Raw genomic sequence first — 18953 nt, 5'->3', positions numbered from 1 at the left:
TAAGCAGTAGCGATCTGATTCAGTGGTTTGTACATGATAAACCTTGACATCATTGAAGAGATCCAGGAACGCTGCCGTTGCTAGGCCACGATCAAGCCTCACCTTGACGTTGTCCCTTCCCTACTGTCTATTGTCCCAGGTATATGGCAAGCCAATAAACCCTAGGTCCATGAAACCACAATCCTAGACCGCATCCTGGAAACCATCCATCTGGCGTTCCGGTCTGGGCTGACCACCAAATTGTTCGTGTGCCTCTAAGACCTCATTGAAATCCCCCACACAGAGCCATGGAAGCGAGCTCTAGGAATTTAGGTACCCGAGACATTCCCAACTTCTATATCTCAAAACACGGTTTGGCTCTCCATAAAAGCCAGTAAATCTCCATTGTGGCGTTCGCGTTCTTGGATCAAGGATCTCAACATCTAGATGCATCTTGTCACAGCTCTTGAATTTCACATCTACATCTCTTGTCCACAGAAGCACAATGCCACCCCCCTTTACCATAACTGCCCACTCCCAAGCCATTAGCAAAGCCTAGGGATTGCTTGAGACCATCCACCCGATCAAAGAAAATGCGAGTTTCAGAAAGAAAAACTAAACTGGGGCCATGTAGCTGTATCAAGCTATGAAGCTCTTGAACTGCCTCGGATCGCCCCAGACCCTGGCAGTTCAAACATAAGAGTTTCATTGTGCCCGGCAGGGGCTGCCACTCGCAGCCGCCGCCGATCCTGCATTTTGAGAATTGCCTCGCTTTTGTTTCTTCAATGTTTCGTTCATGCTGCTAACACTGTCCCTAGCGTCATCCAATTGGCTGACACGAGCATTCACCAGGCCCGCAGGGACGAGAGCACTGGATCCTCCTCCAATGGGAATGTTTAGATCAGGTGTTTGCACCACCTTAGTTGGCACCTTCGATTTTCTCTTGCGTGGCCCTTATCGCTGGTCTTCATCCATTGCCTGGAAAGCTAAGGTTTTGCTGACAGTGGGTTTAGCACCCTGTGCTTCATACCCATCATCTCTAGCATTCTGCTTTATCGGGGACTAGATCTCAAGTTCCTCTGAATCCCCAACGTGGCTTTCAGAGTGGCGCGAGCCATCAGCAGACCTTGATCCGCACCCCCCGATCTGTCCCATTGACTGGGCTGCTTAAAGCCCGATGAGGAGCCACTGCCAAAAGATTTAGCAGTAGTGGTAGCAAAGGACTGCAGTCGCTTTTTCTTTTCCTCCGGAGCACGCAGGTTAACATCGTATGGAAGTTTTCCCTCTTCTCCCCGAGCAGCCGGCGTCAGACACTCCACATCCGAGTGCCCCATCAAGCCACAGTGAAAGCATATATAGGGGAGTCTCTCGTACTGAACTTGGAACCATTTAGGTTCTTCGTTCTTGTTGACTCGAAGCAAAATTCCCCGCCTCACCGGTTTATCGATTTGAATTGCGACACGAGCACGAAGGAACGCGCCGCTGGCTTTCCCATCTCCATCCACATCCATCTGGATCACCCTTCCGATCAGATCCATCGCTCTAGAGCCTCTTGAGCGGTTCATCCAACCAAGAGGGAGGTTCAGGATGCGAGCCCAGAGCTCTACCCGATCAAACTTGACGTCTGCCGCGGTAAGCTTCTCATCGTACTCCTGCAGTAGGACCGAGTATTTTCCCACCATCCATGGTGAACCGGCGAGAACCCTCTCCATATCGCGAGGGCTGCCAAACTCCACCACGAATAGATTATCTTCTTTATCACCGATCGCCCTAATCTTGAGGCCTATCGGGTTAGCCCACGCCCGCTTCATCGCCGATCTCACAGTACTCACATGCACCGGCACCGGGGACAGTACTTTACCGAACAAGGCGTACTCCATTGTCACCATTGCATCTGCATCATCTTCATCGTCACTGAATTCCAGGACGGCAACCTCCTCCTCCGTCAGTTTGAGCTTCTGGAGGAGATCCGATACGTTAGGGTTTGGGGGAACCCCTCCCCCACCGGAGCCACCACTCCCGCCCGTCGCCATGCGTGATAGGCAGGGAGGCACAAACAGCAAGGTAGCCTGCGTGTACAAGACGCCGCAGCCACAGATCAATCCCAACCTAGAGTCCCTAAGCGGCGAATCCTAGTGGTATGTTGCGACGACGGCGCCTGGATCGGCTAACCGACGTATTTTGCGTTGGCCGATTCCACACTGCAATGGTGGTGTCGGGGCGTGGACGCCGAGGCCACACGTCCGGCGGTGTTGGCTGATCAAGGGCACCGGCGGCCTTGGCCTAGATCGAGGTCGGGATCACAATCGCTCATGGAATCGCCTCAGTCGCCGCTCCGTGAATTATGGACGCCATGACAGAGACAGATCTTCTAATGCACAAATAGTGTCTCGGCGGAGGATCGTGCCGCCATCCTTTGATGTATGGGGTTGCGTGCATCGTGCCATGGCATGGTGTGGACCGGCCGATGGAGCAGGTGCCGGAGTAAGCGGAGGTAAAAAGAACGGCTGTCTTCCACTTGCGCTTTCGAGAGTACTTGTCGCTTTCACAGTTTTTATCGTTTTCAATGGACCATTGAGGAGGAGCCTCAGCATTTCGGTGGAAAAGAAAAATAAATCGAGTTCACAGAAAGCACCTCAAACGGGCAGCATTAACGAGCATGAGAACTTTTGAATCTCAGTCGAAGAGAGGGAGAGAGAGAGAAGGGAACTTTTGAATCTCATTTTCAATGGTCCTTGTGAACCAGCCAGTCAATCACAAACAAACGACAGTCGACAGACACCGCACCACGCTCACCAACCGAAGACCCCAAGAAATCGAATCAACTCCGTACAATACTAATCCAATCAATGGAGCTCTCAAAGGGCGATGCCTTCCAAGTCGACCGCGAGCACTCTGGCGAGCGCCTCGAGCCCCACGCCTTCGTCGCCGCCGTCCCCTCCGCCCGCGACGCGGATCATGGCGCGGACCTCCTCGTCCGCCGCGGGCATCCCGGCCCAGCCGAGGTAAGCCTTGAGGTCCTCGAAGCCGACCTTGCTGTCCCCGTCTCGGTCCATGAGCCGGAAGGCGTCCTCCATGGCGGAGCGGCGCCCGGCGCCTCCCGCGGCGCGGCCGGCCAGCAGGCGCTCGAACTCGTCGTACTGCACGAAGCCGTCGCGGTCGGCGTCGGCGGCCGCGATCATGGCCGCGAGGTCGTCGTCGTCGAATCGCTCGCCGGCGGCGGGCCCTGCGGCGGCGTAGAAGAACTTGAGGTCCTCCCGGCTGATGCGGCCGTCCCGGTCCGCGTCAAGCACGTCGAACGCCGGCCTCAGGTCGCCGCCAGCGCCGGAGACGGCGGCGGCGGAGAGGTCGAGCCCCAGGTACTTGCCGGTGGGGCACATGCTCGCCTGCTTCGCCGGGACTCGGGAGACGGGAGGAGGAGAGGGCAGGGGGAAAAGTCGCGAACAGTCTGGACCTCTGGATCGGAACGGAGCTTAGTTGCGCTCTGCTTTTTTGCGGAAGGTCGCTGCTAATCGCGGGTTTGTGCTGTTCGCATCTCACGGGGCCGCTATTTATAGGAGCGGGGGACGGGCTCTCCCGTCATGGAGGACGTTGCCCGTGGACCCGGTCCAAGAACGGTGGGCTCAAGCCCATCGCACTGACGCCGTGGGGCCTGGTGCTTTTTGTGGTGAGACCGCCGAGTCCGGTGCAGCGTGGAGTTGTGGACGAGGTGTCTGGGGCCGGCTGTGGGGAGACGGTGACATGTCAACGCGGCAGGAAATACTTGATTAATTATTAATCGGTTGGTCTGAGATCTGTGGGAGCTTGCGACGCACGGAGCCTCCTCAGCTTGACGGGCAGCTGGGGTCGCCGTTGGTTGGACCAGGACAAACTGGAAGACGTGTTGGGTGACGTCTTTGCGATCACACTCCGCCGCTCCCGCTGGGCGTCGCTCTCCGGCTGACATCTTCCGTGGCGTCAGCCGGCGATTCCACCGCCCCGCGCGCGCCTGTGCAATTTTCTGAGGCCGTTCCCGTGCGCTGCTGCCACGAGTTTGCAGCTGTAGCTAACACCGAGCACCAGCACGTGGGTATATAAAGAAAAGCAAAGTTGCGCGGCCACAAGGACCCCTTAATAAACATATTCACGCCTTAAACATACGTATGATATTATATTTAGCCTTTTCCAATTTAGCTAAATTCAAGCTCTTTTTTCTGAATCTGTTCAATGCCTCAACGCGGTTTATGTATAACACAAACAGTGCGGAGATAGGGATAAAATGAAGGGGGCCTAATCGTGAACATTTTTTTTAGAAAATAGTAAAATTCCGGCCTCTGTGACCGTATACATGCCAAGTCTTACAAGCCAACCGTGAACATGTATGAATAAAATAAGCAGACATCATAGGAAAGTGCTATACAGAGGGCAGTGACTACGTCAGATACATGGGCCTGAGTATTAGCAGCATGTTCGTTTCGGCTTATACAATCATAAATTATAAGCTGTAATAGTATTTTCTCTCACATCAAACTAGCCAGCAGACTATCAAACTGGGTCTACAGGCCGGTCGTGAAGGCCAATCGAATGGATAGGGTGACATACAAAATGAGGCAACGGCTGAGGAGGAATATCGGACGTCGAAGAATACAGAACCAGTCCTTTATCTCCTCTTCTTCCTAGACTCTACTGTTCATCTTCTTCCTCAAGTTTTTCCCTTTTGTACCCAGATTTCCTCTTCTAGATCCTTCTAGTAACTTCTTCCTAGCACCTTAATTCCCCTCCTTGTTGCCTTCCCCTGATTCTATCTCTTTTTATCGGATATTATTACCTGTGCTGATTGATTTGGAGTTATGCTGATTGATTTGGAGTTTTACTGGTCTGAGTTCATCCTCTAGATCGTGTGCTGCTAACAATTGGTATCTGAGACAGTCGATTCTCGGTCTAGCTCCATGGATCCCTCTCAACTCAAGCTTATCCTCGACGAGTTCAACTGGAGGTTCGATGAGATGGAGGCTCGTTGGGACTGGTGCTTCTCGCCTTCGCCGACGAAGGAGCAGCGGGATGCCGCTGAGGACCTCCATGTCTGTGCCCTCGAGCAGATCGATGCCGAGGTGGTCCCGGACAACTAGGGTGGGCTGTTCAAGCAGCCTGCCCATGACCGGAGGAGCGCGGCCTCGACCTCTCCGCCATCGACGTCTTCGGCTCCGCCTAGATCCGCAACACGCACGGCCTCACCTCCAACGTCCCCATCGCACTGCTCAATGTCATCCACGAGCCCGCTCCCGTGCTCGACGCCACCTCCACCGACTCCGACGTCGCCTTCGACTCCAAGCTCTCCAGTAGTGACGCGCGAGGCTGCCTCCACCGACGAGACCAACCCCGGCCCCGCGGCGGTCCAAGCCATGCTCGACGCCGCAAAGAGTCCTCACCGCCTAGTCGCCGCGCTCGACGACATCGTTGACCTCGACCGCCTCAGCCTCCTTCTAGATGTGCTCCTCCGCGACATCATCTCTTGCCTCCCCATCAAGGATGCCACGTGCACGGCGGTGCTTTCCCGCCGCTAGAGGCCTCTCTGCACCTCCCCATCCGTGTCGCTGGTACAGATGGAGGCGTAGCCCTTCTTCCTCATCGCATGCGCCAAGCAGGAGCGGCGCCCCATCATCCGCGCCGACTTCACGCCCGATGACCCCGGCCTTCTCTGCTGCGTCCGCCACGTCCGCCTCGGCCCTGTCAAGTGTGTGCTACGTGCCACCCCGCTCGGTGGCTACGACGTCTCCCTCGACGATGACCTAGAGTCCGGCGTCACCCACTTCGACGCACCGCTCGACCGAGCCATCGATCGTGATGGCCAAGCACCCACCGCGGCTGCCGCGCTCCACGCCGATGCAGTAGGCACTGCAGGTGGTGGGTTGCTGTCTTGGGTGATGGCTCTGAGGTCAGCGTAGGCCACATGTTCGACGATTTGCTCGACCGGCGACAGCAGCTTCGTCGACGACCCTATCAACGCGCTCTGGGAAGAGGAGATGCTCCGTTGGGGCGACAACAACCATGGGCTGGCCCCAACAGGGAGTGCTTCATCCCTTGACAGAGCTCCAGGAGCCATGGCCTACTGTTACCCAGGTTGTTCCCGGCAAACTCGCACAAACATCTCCCTCATGGTGTTCAACACCAGGTCACAACCATGCTGGGTGTGCCCCTGAGTCAGTGACCACTACACTGGCTCCTTCATTGATCCTTGCTACGGCGCCGGTGTTTCCTTCCATACCTGAGCTAGCGGAAGTAGCAGAAGAGTTTACCTCTATCATCGACTCATGCTCCACTCTTGGGCTTGCTATTGTGGTATTCTAGGACGTTGCAGAGCATAACTAGCCAAGGGATTTCACTACTAATCTCACCCATGCACACTCAGTTGATGGTGCTGCTATTCTGCTCTGTTCTACAACCATTGCAAGTCATGCTGTTCAGAGGGTGTCTAAGAGAATTTGCTCAGAATCTAGTGCGGTTAAGGCAACCATGGCCTCCACCTATGGAGGTTGCATGCTTGGGTAATGGAGTTGAACCATGCTTGTTGTTTGGATTCACCCAAGGTGTCATGGTGCCCAAGCCTCCATGGCCACCACCCCACAACAAAGGATTATGGGTTCAGTTATCTGTGATTTTTGTGCTTAGTTGTTCAGTGCCCAAGTGTAGGGTCACATTCTTGCATTGTGTGAGCTGTCAAGAGTGTTGGAAACATTGTCTTCAGTTACTTATAAATGCAGTGTCGTTGTTTCCTCGAAATCTTTGGGGCACAACAGGATTTCTTTTGGACTTCATCATTGATTGCAAAACCATGCTGCTACTTGACTTGAGAGGGGCTTGACATATGGGTCAAAACTCTATAATTCAAGAACATCAAGAGGACACTACAAGGAACAATGGCAGCCTATATTATTATATGTTATGCATCTCGTGATCATACACACAAATGGCTGGCTTTCATTTGTTATTGTGTTCCAGCTTATTTGTGACGGCAAGGAGTATTGGCAATTGAAACAAGATTGGTTCCAACATTGTTTGGCTTTTGATTCTAGCTTGCTAGAGGTGCTGAATGTGGCACAACCATCTAAAATAACACACCTTTGAAGGTGTTTATCTTCCTCTAGACACTAAGCACCACGAAAGTAAGCTACACCATGTGGTTCCGTCGAGCACACCCCAATGGAGAACTCGAACAATCCACGTTTTTCATCCAGAATCCAATAATAAGAACGAGTTTACAATACTTAGTCCATTTCATACAACTAGAGTTTTTTTAAAATTATTTATTACAATACAGAGTTCAGAGTGCGATAATTAAACAGCAGAATAAAAATAAGCATCTAGCGAAAATGATACAAGGATCCGTCTGTGCCCACCAGAAGAATCCTCCACATAAGAGCTACTCCTCAAGCTGCACCTACAATAGGAGTAAAATAAACCCTGAGTACACAATGTACTCACAAGACTTACCTGACTAGTGATAATACTTTCCCGACTCTCAAAGGTATGATAGACAATATGGGTTTGTTGTTTTCTTTTGTTTGCGAAAAGCATTACTAATAGTTCATCCTTACAGTCAAGTTTAATTGGCAGCCATGATTACTTCATTAGCTAACCATTCTAGATAAGCACATGTTCTACTTTCAAGCAAGGGTTGAGCAATCAGGACTATTTTACCATTTTCACCTTTTAGTTCTTACTACGGTGCTAGACCATAGCCAAGTGATACCATATCACACGGCGATTCGTGAACCAATATATCCTAGCTGGGTATCTCGAAATACACGCCCCGCTTGTACCCTAGGCACAAGCAAGACCAACCCACCACTCTCCTGTCAAGGGGTCCAGGTTTCATTTAAACTTAGACTCCAAGCCCACACTCCTGAGTCCTGAGTCCCGGACTCAGTGTGGTGCTTAGACCTCCATCATCTCTGCCTCCAATCAGTCGGTCCAGAAAGAGCCAAAACCCACAACAAGAGAGCAACGGGCCTTTCCGCTCCCATAAGCAAGTATGTGCTCAGGATAATAAGTCTGTGACCTAACTATCATCCACAGCAACGGACGGTCCTTAACCGACATGGACAGGAAAAATAGTGTAACCAAGCTATGCCCTGTTGACCGCGGGACACAACCTATTACATCCACCAATATCCGTACCATATCCCTACCCGGTCTCTATTTTCTTTCAACATTTTATCATGAGAGTGATAATAATAATCACCTATTATGAGTAACGGCAGGTTACTCACGCTGTCGATAGCCTAAGCATAGCAGCTACTCGACCTATGCTAGTAGGACTCATAGGTAGGTTTATCTATGCATGTAGTTTCAATATAAATCCTATAACATAAATGCACATCACACACACACACATATATATATATATAGTGATTATTCAAAATAAGGGTTATACACCGGGGCTTGCCTTGGACAGGCGGGTGTCAGCTAAGTCAGACGCCGGTGGCTCCAAGGCTTTCTCCTGTACGAGAACCTCCTCCTCGTACTCCTCGATTACCTCCTCGTACTCCTGCTCTCCGGCGGTCACGAACTCCACGAACTCATTCTCTACATACATACAATGATGATGCAACATTTAGTATTTTAGCAACAGCAACTCTTAAAATAAGAATACACATGCTAAGCTATTAAGCTAACTTAATGACTAAGATACTAAGCTAATCATTATCTCTACCAAATAGATTTCAAGCTCACCCAACAAGTGCTTAACTTTTATAAACCAATATCATGCCATTATTCCTTTAGCCTTAATGGGTATTTAACTACCTTTTAAGTAGTCTATTCTAGGGCTACAAAAATTACAGTGAGCACATAATAATACAATGAAGCTACTATAAAAATTTTAGAGTTTTTGCTATCACCAATCTACTACAAGAATTCCTACAATTATTAATCGAAATAATACTAAGCGTCTCAACTATTTTAATGCTCCTTAGCATCCACACAGATATGTATGAACTAACTGTACTCACAGGTAGACGATATTTTTAGGAACCCAACAAAATTAGTTTCACAAGTTTTGAACACCTATGTGAATTGTTGTTAATTATCAAAGTTCAGCACAGAAACAAAATACAAGGCTATTTCTATTTTCTAATTAAAGCAAAAACGAATTCACTAGCGTGGCCCACAACCACGCGGACACGGCCCACTCGGCGCGGCGCGCACAGGCTGGCCCGCGACAAGAGGGAGCCCACGCGTGTGGCGCTTTTGCAAAAACATCCTTGCTCTTTATAGTATTAACACAGCTCTTATGCGCCCTGTTCCTACAGTCGTCCCTTATGCCGATAGGCCCTCGCCCTAACCCATCTTTACATCCGGCCGGTCCCCGACGCCCCCACGCTCACCGGCGCGACATCGGCTGGCACGGGACTGCCGCACCGGCCAACCGGGAGCCCCTTCGACGCACCTAGGAGGTCGATCCTCACCTACGGGACGACGCACAACTTCGGTCAACGGTTGGACGAGCTAGGACACAGTAGAATGGCCTCTCCACGATGACGGGCACCCTGCGGCGGTGACACCCAAGTTCTAGTGAGCCATGGCCTTTCGGATGTGGTAGAAACAGCCGGTGAGCACCAGCGACTCACCACGAACCTACCCGTGGCGATGGCTCAGCCGGAGATGCCCCGAGCGAGACTGGCCGCATGCGCATAGCAATGGAGCGCCCTCATCAGCGGTGTAGAGACAATGGTAGGAGTGCTGCTTAGGTGCGCATAGCGATGAAGGGTTCTAGACGGGGCTAGCAGCGCAGTTAGTCTGGCTCGAGATGGTGAGGTGGAAGATGTCCATGATGAGATGGGCTGGGCCTTAGTGGCGCGGTGGCGGAAGCAAAGCTCCAAAATTGGAGCTCGGCCTGGCAGCAATCAAGGTGGGGAGGGGGCGGTCGGCATGAGGACGTAAAGGCGAAGACGCGGGCACGAGGAATTGATGAGAGGTGTTCGCTCTTTGGCTCACCGTGACCGCGACTCGATGGTGACGAAAAGTAGAGGCGCAGCGGGGAAAAAGGGTGGCGGGTGCGGTAAGTGGTTCGGCTAGCGCATGCCTTGGCAGGACATGATTGTCGTGGCTGAGGGACGTACGTCCAAACACGAGGGGACGAGCACGAGCGCCCGCGATCGGCCATGGCCCGCGCGCCGCAGCGCCATTAATGGCGTGACGACGACATGCACGACCACGTGTGGACGGCACCCAATCGGGCTAGGGAGGGGGCAGCGCGATGCAGCGAGCAGACGCGAGTGCGGGAGTGACACGACGTCAGCAGCAGCGACTGCGACCACAATTGCGTCGCGACGCACAACATGGAGGGCAGCAGCAGCATCAGCGGCAGCCATGGTGGCAGTGGTGGTTGGGCGTAGAGAGGGATGGTGGGGCACTGCGGCTTGCGGCTGGCTGCAAGCGGTGCGGCCAGAGCGGCCAAGCCGCGGCCAGGCCACGACCAGACCAAGGGAAGCCCTGGCCAGCCGGTGTGCGGCCACACGCGCGCGCGCACGGCACAACCGCGCAGTGACGTAGAACGGCCACGCGTGGTGACCACGTGCCCGAGCCCGGTGGCCCGAGACTAAGTACGCGCACGAATTTAAAGCGCCCATAAAAATTAAACGATTCAATTTGAAACCAAGCCATCTTCACTAGTGTAAAGAGGGCACCTTAGGCTATCAACAAGAGCTACAACACGACACCCCTTCTTAACTCAATTTCACAGAATAATTTGTCAAACATGGCTTTGTCACACTGGTGCTCACCTTAGGATTTTTTCTAAGTCTTGAGCTGGATTTGTTTTCAAGTTCCGTTTCTAGACTATTAGAAATACTAGCTAGTAACATTATTTTTCTATAGCAAGAGTTGCATTGTTATATACAAAGTTTGTACTTTAAACTTTATTTAAGTCTCATATATAGGTTTTATAGTAATTTTTGTTCAATAAAAATTAGTTTACACCCCTACTTGTTAACTGTACGAATCGTGGAGCAACTTTCGTTTTGCATTTTTATTGATCGTTTTAGTTGCAATGCATTATCTACTCACTTCACCACATGCATTAACACACAAATATAATGCTCATAATATTTTTTAGTAGATGATTAACGGTGTAACACCGGTGTTACACTGAAACTTCTGATGTCCAGTTTTGAGTTGCTCCGCTCAAATCATGGAGAAGCTGACAGCTTGTGTGGAATGTTCGCTACTACCACTATTCAGTTTCCTACATGTGTACTGATTCTACAACAGAAGAAAATCTTCAAATGGGTGTGTCCTTTTTCTCATATTCTAGTCACTCATCGAAAGCATCCTGCTCAGAGAGATTTCAAGTCCTGCACGTGGTCAAGGGTATACCTGATTCAGTTGTTTTCTGGAAAACTTCAGGATATGACTATAATTCTTCCGCATCTCATCAATGATAGGAGAACTATGTTGTTCAGACCTCAAGAGCTTCTGGTGATGTTTATGCTCAGAATCAAGCACTTGTGTAATCTCATTGAAGCTGATATTCAACCCGTTCGGCTGGTAGAGTCCCAGCTCGTTTCTACTTTTTTCCGCTTGTTTTAGCTTATTCTCTCAAACATAATACTATTCAACCATCTAAAATCATCAAAAATCAGCCAAAACCGTACCAGCCAAACATTACATCGGCTCGAGGGTAAGCCGATTTTTAAGAAGGGGAGAATGTCAGATACATGGGCCTGAGTACTGGACTATCAAGCTGGGCCTATGGGCTGGTCGTGAAGCCCAATTGGATGGATAGGGTGGCGTACAAAATGAGGCAACAACTGAGGAACGAGGGACGTCGAAGAATACAGAACCAGTCTCTGGTCTCCTCTTCTTCTTAGACTCTACTGTTCATCTTCTTCCTCAAGTTCCTTCCTCTTGTATCCAGATTCCCTCTTCTAGATCCTTCTAGTAACTTCTTTCTAGCACCTTAATTCCCCTGCTTGTTGCCTTCCCCTGATTCTATCTCTTATTATATCGGATATTATTACCCTGTGCTGATTGATTTGGAGTTAGAGTGATCTGAGTTCATCTCTAGATCGTGTGCTGCTAACAGACTAGCTTATCGTGGTGACGAGTGAGTACGACCACACCCACAAGCCACCAAGCATGTGCATGTGACCTCGTGCACGGGTGAACGCTGAAGGTGTGATGGCATGCGACTAGCTATGCATTGGTGTTCTTCAGCCGAGAGCAAACAATATTATAATGCATGCACTCTATGGACAAACTACAAAAAGCAAGCTGATGGTGTGTGTGTGGGGGTGGGGTGGGTGGGGGGGGGGGGGGGGGGGGGGGGGTCGTCCGGTTCGTCTCCACGTAGCTACGCCTATGAACACAAATATAAACATAGTTGTCCAATGTTACCACAGCTCATGCACGTTCTAGACTTCATCAAGTCGACACCTCGTCTCCACGTAGCTGCGCCTATGAACACAAATATAAACATAGTTGTCCAATGTTACCACAGCTCATGCACGTTCTAGACTTCATCAAGTCGACACCATATGGTTTCCCATTTTGAGCAATGTCGCTGCGCGGAAAGAAAAATCCGGATTCCAATTTTCATGGAGTTGGAATCCGGTGGTCCAATACCGACGGTCGAGAAAAAGATTGCTTTGATTTCACGGTTTGGAGAATCGTGAAATGCCCGGGATTACATTCGCCCACAGGCCACAGGCTACGAACGCGAGTGCCCGGCGCATATATTCCTGGACGAGAAGGACGCGACGTGGCAACGTGGGCACTTGGCAATGGCAGACCTCGTGTGCCCGCCGGCCCTGTTTAGTTGTACCCTAAAATGCTAATTTTTTTAAGGTTTTTTGTCACATCGAATCTTTGGCGCACGTATGAAGCATTAAATATAAATAAAAAATAAAACTAATTACACAGTTTAGACAAAATCTACGAGACGAATCTTTTAAGTCTAATTATACTATAATTAGATACTAATTATCAAATAATAACGAAAACGCTATGGTAGCTTTTTGCCAAAAATTTTGACCCCTTGGACCTTGGAGACTGCCAGCCGCTGACACACGCCATCAGCTACGCGACAACCGTCACCTACGGAGTAGTCACACACGCGTTCACATCATCACATATTCACATGCCATCAGCTACGCGACAACCGTCTGACTGGTCCAAATCGATATGGTACGACGCTAGTGGCCTGGCTCTGTAGGACGGCGGTCCTAGCCGGTAGGAGTACTGGTACTAGATTTTTTTTTAGATGCCTGTCTGTTGGTTTAAATTTATCAGTGGACTTATCAACTAAAATTTATTGTATTTTTTTAAAAAAATAGTTTTAATTGACTTATCAATCGACTTTAATACCAGCTGAACATGCCTAAAATGTCACATGGCTGCACAGAGCGGTGAGCCGGTGAAAGGAGGTTCGGGAGCGGTGTTTGGTCCGTGGAAGAAAATTCATGCGTAGGAAATATTCTACTTAAATGCTAGATTTTGTGGTAGGGAAAAAAACTGACGGACAAGCTTATCTATATCTTCTAATTTTTATCATTAGTAAATAATTTAAGGATTATTAGTATGCCATGTTATTACTTAATAATTATGATGGTAGGATTAGTTTTGATAAGTGCTAATATTTTGATTAGTGCATGTTTCGTATGCTAATTAGGATATTGGTGGTGCTAATTAACATATTTTATTTTAAATTAGTGATTATTATGACAAAATAGTATTAGTACACATCTATTAGTGTCTAATTAGTTGTTATTATTTTAAAATAATAGATATAATTAGTCAACTATTCTCATCACATCCACTCTCGTCCATCTAACCAAACAGAAAAATGGTCCATCCCATCAATCCAACTAAACATGCATCATAGATATACTTATCACAATATCCATAGATTGCCATATCCCATTTTTTTTTTAGCAGGAAGCCTTGCGCTTGCGGTAGCAACTAGCCTACTCGAAAAGATACAAATCTTGACATGAATCTGGGTGCCCGTATTTTTTTTTGGACGGAGAGTGTACTTTCTAGTAAGTCCTTTAGGAGAATACTTCTAGATCATATTAAAATAAATTATTTTAAGTTTAAATAGACTTATAAAAGTAATATCAACAATTATAATTCTAAACATGCTCTTATTTGATATCGTAAATATATTTTTGTATAGAACTTTGGTCAAATGGAAGATTGCTTGGCTTAGTATTGTAGCTACAGGTGTACAATAGAGGGAGTAGCTTAGTATATGTGCACTTGAACTCGCCAGCGACATTGTGCATCACCTCATGACAATCTGATGCTATGTAATACTAGTATTTTGCCTAGTTGCAATCAGCCGCTAAACATAAGGCATCTTTACAGGCCAGCGCTTCCAGAAGAGTAGAAGACCATCACACACACACAACAGCACGACATAGCCCCTTGGAACTTACTTACCACTCTAAGCCTTACTAAGGATGTAAGTGGGTTAGCCCATGAACCTGTGTATTCATTCCAACCAAATTTCCATCAGAAAAATTACATGCAAGACATGGCCTTCGTTGACCGTTTCAAAGTGCGCAATGCTCACCATTTTTTAGACAATTTTAGAAACATGTAACACGCCTCTGAACCTGAGTGTGGACCTAGGTTAATGTGAGTGAAGACATATAGCTGCACTTAATTTTGGAAAGTACAGATATAATTTGCAAAGAAAAAACACCATACGTGCTCCTGCTCAAACAATTTCCAATGCCCCTATTTTTATTGAGTGAGAAAACCACATGCTAATTCCAATTACTCTTTATGTGCCCCTCCTAGTTTTTTTTAAAGGTTTGCCCTTGTCTGAAGCTCTTCCTTTTGTATCTACTAGCAAATAAATATCTTTGTTGTAAAAAATGCCATATCATACTATGGACAATGTGTACAGATAAATTCGAGAGCAACATCTCAATTTTCACATGGCTTTTTGAATCTTTTCTGTTGATCTAAAACGAAGAACTTAAGAATCTTAAAAAATTTGTAATTTCTAGGAAGATGAAAAGATCATTGTTTTTTACATCATAACTTTTGCATTTTTAAAACAAAAAATTCCCAGAATGTTATATTAAGTTTCGATTAAACTATTTAGTCCCAACATATATTCCAAAAATCTATTAAAAAACATGTGGACAATGGTATTTTATCATACTATTCTCACCACATGTGCTCCACCTTCCTTAATAAAGCATATGCTCAAAATTAAATTTTATTTTTCAAACTCAAATACAACATTCTAGAAAGAAATTTAATTTTAAAAATACAAAAGCTACGATGCCAGATCTAAGCAAAATGCATCGTACTGAATTAAATTATTATTTTTAGTTTGTCTCGGATAAATTGAAAATGCTGAGATGTAAATGGGACTGGATTAGGCACCAGAGTAGTCGGCGAGATAGCCGATGTGCTTTTGATCCAATCGACTGCTCAAGGTCCCCACATACCCCGGGCACTAGAGTATTTACTACTTGAGCTCTCTTACTTCCTCTTCATCGACCCGGATCCCCCACCTCCATCTCTGAGCGCCCTGCTTCTCCACCGAATCACGGTCTCTTTTAAATCTCAGGGCTTGTTTGGTTGCGACCAAAATTTGCCGTACCAAATATTTAGCAAATAAAAGTTAGACAAAAAAATACCTTAAATTTAGCAAGCCAAATGTGAAAGACTGACAAATTTTAGTAACAAACCTTAGGGCATGCACAACCCACAGACGGGAGGCCGTCTACAAAAGCCTCGAATTCGATGTACAAACAGCTAGAGAGATTGACCGTACAACCCACAGACAGGGGTCGTCTGCGAACGGTTTAATACTTTGCAGGTAGCCAAGATCATTCATGAATATTATTTTATATACCATTGTGTTGCTATTTAATATGTGCAAGTGTTCAGTACACTAGAAATAAGACCACAACAAGTAATATGTGCAAGTATTTGGTTTACTAGAACAACAAGAATTCCCTTTCACATATATTTTAGGACTGCGAACCGAGTGTTATTCTCCTCCCTTGCTTGCGTTCTCCATTCCCTTCCTAGTCGTGCTGCCACTAGAATCGATCCAAGAGAGCAAGGTGGTTGCACGAAACCACTAAAGATGAGGAGAAATCGGGCTGCTACCAGTGCATCCTCGATTGCTGTCGAATGAGGATAAATCGATGGTGCCAGATGAAGGTGTGGAGGAATCCGTCGCCACCAAGCCATTGCCGCCACCCGTGAAGGTTGGGACCCCGCCGCAATGACTACATCCTTGCTCTTCCTTGCCAGTGCCACGCCCTAGCATTGTTCCATCATCGTGCGCTCCGATGCTCATGGCGCCGTCGCCGGCGAGCACCGGTGATAGCTCCGGTGCTCTGAGCCACCAGGCGCGGCCGCAACTGGATCCCGAGCACGTGTAGCCTAGAGACGACGCCTGTACAACGCTGCATCTACCGTCGCGTGAGCTTGGGAGCACGAGCCGCAGTCGTCGCCTCGTGAGACGACGACCCCGCCCGTCTCCAAGCTTGCCAGGGACGTTTTTGCAAAATATACGGCATACAGACGGCGTAATTATTGCCGTTGTACATGCCCAGCCAAAATCATAATTTGCTAAATTTTTGGTTTGGCAAATTTTGAAGTGAACCAAACAGTACCTCAGTTCCCAGTGATATTTCTCTAGCCGAGGTGTCCAACGACATGCATGGCTCGGGTGAGCTAATGTTGCAGGCCGCCGCTGGCGACCACCACACAACCTGATCTACTTTGCAAAGGCAACGAGGAAAACGTGCGGGGCCTTCCCCTGGTGGCAGCGGTGTCCTCTCCATCGCCGTTGCCGCGACGTCGATGACGAGCAGTGCCTCAGCACTTCAGTAGTCCGTGTGAATCTGCCCTCTTCCTGTCTCCCCGGGCACGTGCTCCATGGCCATTTGCCTGCTCATGGTCTGTTCGTTTCGCTGCCATGACTAAAAGTATTATTCGTTGATTTATTGTGAGAGAAAAATATTATTCATTCACTGAACACGGTTCATAAAACAAACGAACAGGGCCCATGACACCTTCGTCCGCACTCCTCAGCTTGCTGCTGGTGAGCAATGAATCCAAACTTTCACCAAATATATACTACAAAAATACTAATATTTGTAATATTAAATAAGTATCATTAGATTAATCACGGCTTATATTTTTATGACAAACTCATTTAGAGATATAAATGTGGATATTATTTTTAAAAAATCTAGTCAAAGTTGAATTTCTTTGACGCTTCGAAATGTGAGACAAAAACTTATTTTGAGGCGGAGGAAGGAGGTACTACTCTTGGTTTACTGATGACCAAACGTTTCGTTTGGAAAAATGCATTCGTTCACTACGGGGCTATTTGGTTTGCGCTTTGCACACGTCATCAACATATGAGGAATCCGACCAGAAAATAGAGCCCAGCGAGGGGCGAGAAATCTATTGGCCCCTGAAGAAAAGAAGCCCAGTGCAAAAGTAGGCCTAAATTCTTCGACTCCTCCGCACGTCCAATATGGGAACAAAACAGCCCATACAGATCGTACAGCATGGCCCATGAAGATAAAGACCCTGAAAACCCTAGCCTTCGTAACCTCAGCTCCTATAAAATGCAGCGCCGCGAAACGACGCCCTCACCAGTCACCACCGCAGCGCCGCCATTCGTAGTGCTTTGCGATATTGGTGCTTGATTTCCGTGATGAGAGATCCAGCGATACTCGAGCCCCTTGATGAGTCGATCCCTCAGATTTTTCTCTCCGGGGCTCGAATTTTCCAGTGGGGCGAGATTTCCGGAGATCTTGAGTCGCTTCGCCTACTGACCACCGTGAGGCGCAGCGAATAACATTCTCCAAGATTTGCCCGCAAAAAAGTTATTCCAGATTTCTGTTCGTTTAGTTTAGTTTAGTTTTTTGTGCTCGATCCGGTTGAGTGAGCACCGTGATGAATATCAAAAGCATGATTCCTGAGGGGCACAGATGAGATCACCTTTTTTTACCCTTTTCTATTTAGAGCTTAGTTTTACTTGTTGTGGATGATGAAATGCACTGGGCTCCGAGCAGTGAAATTCGCTGTGTTTTGACCGAGATGCACTTGCCTAGAAAGCATTGTCATGCGCAATGTGGTTTTCGTCAAACAAATCGTTGCTTTGATGAGTAAATCATTGAAGAAGGCTGCATTGTACCAAGATATGGCTCAGTTTCTTTACCTTCGTCTTGAATTTGCCGACTCGGCTGTAGCCAAATTAACGAGGAAGAAAAACTGGTCGGCTTGCCCTCTATTTAATGGGTTATCCGCTTACCGAGCTTCCCATATGACGCCAATTCTAGCTTTGGTTTCTTCCATGTCTTCACTCTGCAGTCGAAACGAGGTGGTAGTGGAGGGGGATGGCGTACGCTGTAGCCATTCTTGTAGAACACCTCGAACAGCAAGTTATTATCCGTATGAGTGAGCCACTTCTTCCTTCTGATTTTTAGTGATCCCTTCTCCTCATGGTCGTTTTAAATCACGCGAGGAAGACGTGGCCGGTGGTTCATCATCCGGGCTGGGTCATTGATGTCTACATTTTTTGTGCTATATCTGCAAAGCTGTGAAATGCATCAGTACATAACTGAGATCTTAACCAGCTCTCTCCGCTCGGAAAAGCAGGACATTACTAAGATGATAATATTCTTAAATATAAACCTTAATCTGAACCTTGATCGTATTGCAATTAGTTCTGAATTACCGTAAGAAATGCTAAATCTATAAATCTTGAGATAGCTGTGATGGGCTGAATGCTCGCTGCGGCCACACCACTCTGCAGCTACTGAACAAATCAAGCAGCCATCAGCTGCTGCTGGAGTGCAGCTTAGCACACCGTTTGATATCGCTGCTGGAGTGCAGCCTAGCACACCGTTGATATCTCCATGGTCTAGCAAAACACATACCGTTTGATATCTCCATGGAGCAAAACATGCCAATAATTGTTGGAAGAGAGCCTGGCCTGAATC

At 48.0% G+C, this 18953-nt stretch overlaps 2 protein-coding genes and 2 non-coding genes across 4 annotated transcripts; 2 read left to right on the top strand and 2 right to left on the bottom strand.

Annotated features, from left to right (window-relative positions):
* Window positions 1-1146: 1146 nt before the first annotated feature.
* Window positions 1147-2012, bottom strand: LOC136530455 (uncharacterized). Its single transcript, XM_066523191.1, has 2 exons — window positions 1416-2012; window positions 1147-1167 (listed from the first exon to the last, which is right to left on the bottom strand). The coding sequence occupies exons 1-2, from the start codon at window positions 2010-2012 to the stop codon at window positions 1147-1149; spliced, it is 618 nt and encodes a 205-aa protein (XP_066379288.1).
* A 664-nt stretch (window positions 2013-2676) lies between these two features.
* On the bottom strand, window positions 2677-3495 carry LOC136530456 (calcium-binding protein CP1-like). The gene has a single exon (XM_066523192.1). It carries the CDS (start codon window positions 3357-3359, stop codon window positions 2838-2840), a length of 522 nt encoding a protein of 173 aa, XP_066379289.1. The 5' UTR covers window positions 3360-3495; the 3' UTR covers window positions 2677-2837.
* Window positions 3496-17991: 14496 nt separating this feature from the next.
* LOC136530458 (small nucleolar RNA snoR118) lies at window positions 17992-18077 on the top strand. Its single transcript, XR_010777788.1, has one exon. It is a non-coding gene; the product is annotated as a small nucleolar RNA snoR118 (small nucleolar RNA).
* Window positions 18078-18191: 114 nt separating this feature from the next.
* LOC136530457 (small nucleolar RNA snoR109) lies at window positions 18192-18278 on the top strand. The gene has a single exon (XR_010777787.1). It is a non-coding gene; the product is annotated as a small nucleolar RNA snoR109 (small nucleolar RNA).
* Window positions 18279-18953: the final 675 nt, after the last annotated feature.

Source organism: Miscanthus floridulus, unplaced genomic scaffold, assembly GCF_019320115.1.
Source record: "Miscanthus floridulus cultivar M001 unplaced genomic scaffold, ASM1932011v1 fs_135_1_2, whole genome shotgun sequence".
Taxonomy (NCBI): Eukaryota; Viridiplantae; Streptophyta; class Magnoliopsida; order Poales; family Poaceae; genus Miscanthus; species Miscanthus floridulus.
Note: the sequence above shows the minus strand (reverse complement) of the source record. Positions and strands in the feature narration are given on the sequence as shown.